The following is a 2,500-nucleotide window of genomic DNA, read 5'->3' on the forward strand; positions in this document are numbered from 1 at the left end:
CACTGAATAAAATAAAATGTGTGGTAATCTCTTAAAGACAAATGGACATTGGGATTATATAAGAAATGGAGTATCTTCAGTTGATAATTAGTGGTAAAATAGACTCATTTGCAAGAGAAATTATGTGCAACCGTTCTTTGTTGTATGTAGTTTGTAACTCCTTAGCAATTAAAATCAAGAATACAAATTCTTCATTGTTATGGAAATCAATGCATTGCAAAATGATTTTAAGTAATATAGTTTTTGCATAAAAAGCTAAAAAATGAACTTCAAAAAATACTTCAAGAAACAATTGAAAATTCGGCGTACACATTATGCTTAATAATTACGATGTTGAACGTAATTTTTGAAAATTTAAATCATTGACATCATTTGTTTTTTTGTTGGATTTGTCCTTGCAAAGTCCTCACTTTGAATATTTGATAGTTTAATTGTGGACAACACTTGCTTTTTTCCTAGATCCGTCATTATATCTAGTTACTGGGCCCCTTGGTATTAAGTTGTGATTTCCAAGACAAGTATTTTTCTTTGCATTACTCATCATACCAGGTTTATGACACATTCAACAAAACTAATATGAGAAGATTCCCTTAATAGAAGGTATTAAAGTGAGTAAAACCGACTGTAGGGTTTCATATGAGAAGAGGGCTAATAGTTAAATTGTTTCACTTAATTTTTTAGAAGATGTCTAGTAGCTGATTTATTTTGCTCTTGTGTATTATTCTTTTGTAGAGAATTTTTCTTAGAAGTTTTTGAATTGCTCTTGTGCTTAGGATATTGTCGTTGCTCATTACACTATTTGGATAGCAATTAGTATGATTTTTAGGTATATTTGTTGGAAGATTTAGTTATAAGTATGTTTAAAGATCAGTGCGTTGGCTCTTTATGTGCATAATTATCTTCAAGTTTGATCAATGGAGTCTACCTGATCTTGTATTAATATTTTGTTGAGTCTCAATTTTTTTCTTGCATTCATCATATAAATTGATCTTTGAATCTAATAGACGTTTGGATGTCAAAGTACATATTGATGTTTACTTTGGGTACTTGATTTGAATGAATGTTTGATATCCTTCATGATGCAGGAAATGGATGTAACTGCCATTGAATCAAAAAAGGGAAGTCCTTCACAGTCTGAAAAAAATGGTAATACTGTGTATTTATGAGTTTGTTTCGTTTCCCATCAGGAATTATTTAAAAGTCTGTATCTTTGCTAGAAATCAATGCTCGGGCAGATGCTGTGTGGCAGCAAATGGATAAAGGAGTATCGTCCAGGACATTGAAATCCATTGTAAACAAACGTAATTCAATTGGAAATAGAAAACCACTGACAGTTTCTAATGTAAGACTTTTTAAAATTAAAATCTTATTTTTTTTTTTTGGTTTGGGAGGAAGGAAGGAAGAGCTTGTGTGTGCGTGACAATTTCTTATGAATGAAGTCAAGGAGACAGCAGGTGACAAACCCTTTCTTAAATATACGTATAGTAGAAGGGCGCGAAGAATTAATAAGTAGCTATGTTAGGTGAAGCTGTTAGTCTTTTTGGGTTTTTGTAGGTTACCAGTTAATTGTTGTAGAAGCCTATTAGGCAGTTTAGGGGACAGGAGTGGGCGTGTTGAAAAATATATTGTAAAGCATAAAACGCTTGGAGTTGGGAAACTCAAATCATCCACTCTTGTAATAAGCTTTCATTGAGGAAATAAACAGAGGAAATTCAGAATATAATATCTCTTGATTTTCTTGATTGTTCTTGATTAATATTGCAACTCAGCTGGTGTTTGAACCCAGCCTTTACGACACAATGCTTAAATCTTGACCATTTTCTCCTTGTTGCAGAGATGGATGTCATTATTGGGATTGGGTTCAAAGAAAATAGAAGTTACTAAGTCATCTTTGGAAACAAAGTGCAATACTGTTGCACTGAAGGGAGACGATGATGAAGCTAAGAAGCTTGCTGCTGCTGCTCTCAAACTAGCAAGAAATGTTGATGCTTCCTCTGCATTGAACACGAGCAAAATTGAGGTAATTAATAACCACATGCCTAATGGGACAAAGATTTTCCTCCTGATTTTTCTCTAAATTGTGTCAATTTACTTGTGTTGTTTCCTTATGCTGTTTGTTTCTGTTTGTTTTTTGGGTTTGGGTTGGATACAGGAGAGGAATCCTTCTGGCTTTTGTGTTTTACTTCTCATGAGTTCAGGCTATCTTATATTTACTTGACTACATGAGCTTCTAGGCTTATCACTACCATGTTGATGGTATTTGGAAATTTACATTATAATTGAAAGCAACGTTACACAAAACGAAATACAATTTGATACCAGAAACAAAACAAAATATGAGAACCATTAATTTAGTGTTTTGGAAGCTTAGGCAACAAAATTTGATCAAATAGTAGCTAGATAATGTTGTCTTATTTGGTGTGGTTTTGGGTGTTTGAGTTGAGAGTAGTTTTGTAAAACAGAGATTGGTAACGTGTAAAAAACCCATACTTTGTCGTTG

At 33.0% G+C, this 2,500-nt stretch overlaps 1 protein-coding gene across 1 annotated transcript in view; it reads left to right on the top strand.

The window, feature by feature from the left end:
• LOC130814554 (uncharacterized) overlaps positions 1–2,500 on the top strand; it is a 9,594-nt gene that overhangs the window by 6,228 nt on the left and 866 nt on the right. Inside the window, exons 2-4 of the mRNA XM_057680664.1 lie at positions 1,086–1,146; positions 1,218–1,342; positions 1,835–2,020. Of these exons, the coding sequence (XP_057536647.1) occupies positions 1,089–1,146; positions 1,218–1,342; positions 1,835–2,020 (369 nt within the window). The 5' untranslated portion in view covers positions 1,086–1,088. The remainder of the gene's footprint in view (positions 1–1,085; positions 1,147–1,217; positions 1,343–1,834; positions 2,021–2,500) is intronic.

This window comes from Amaranthus tricolor, chromosome 6, assembly GCF_026212465.1.
Source record: "Amaranthus tricolor cultivar Red isolate AtriRed21 chromosome 6, ASM2621246v1, whole genome shotgun sequence".
In the NCBI taxonomy this organism is placed as follows: domain Eukaryota; kingdom Viridiplantae; phylum Streptophyta; class Magnoliopsida; order Caryophyllales; family Amaranthaceae; genus Amaranthus; species Amaranthus tricolor.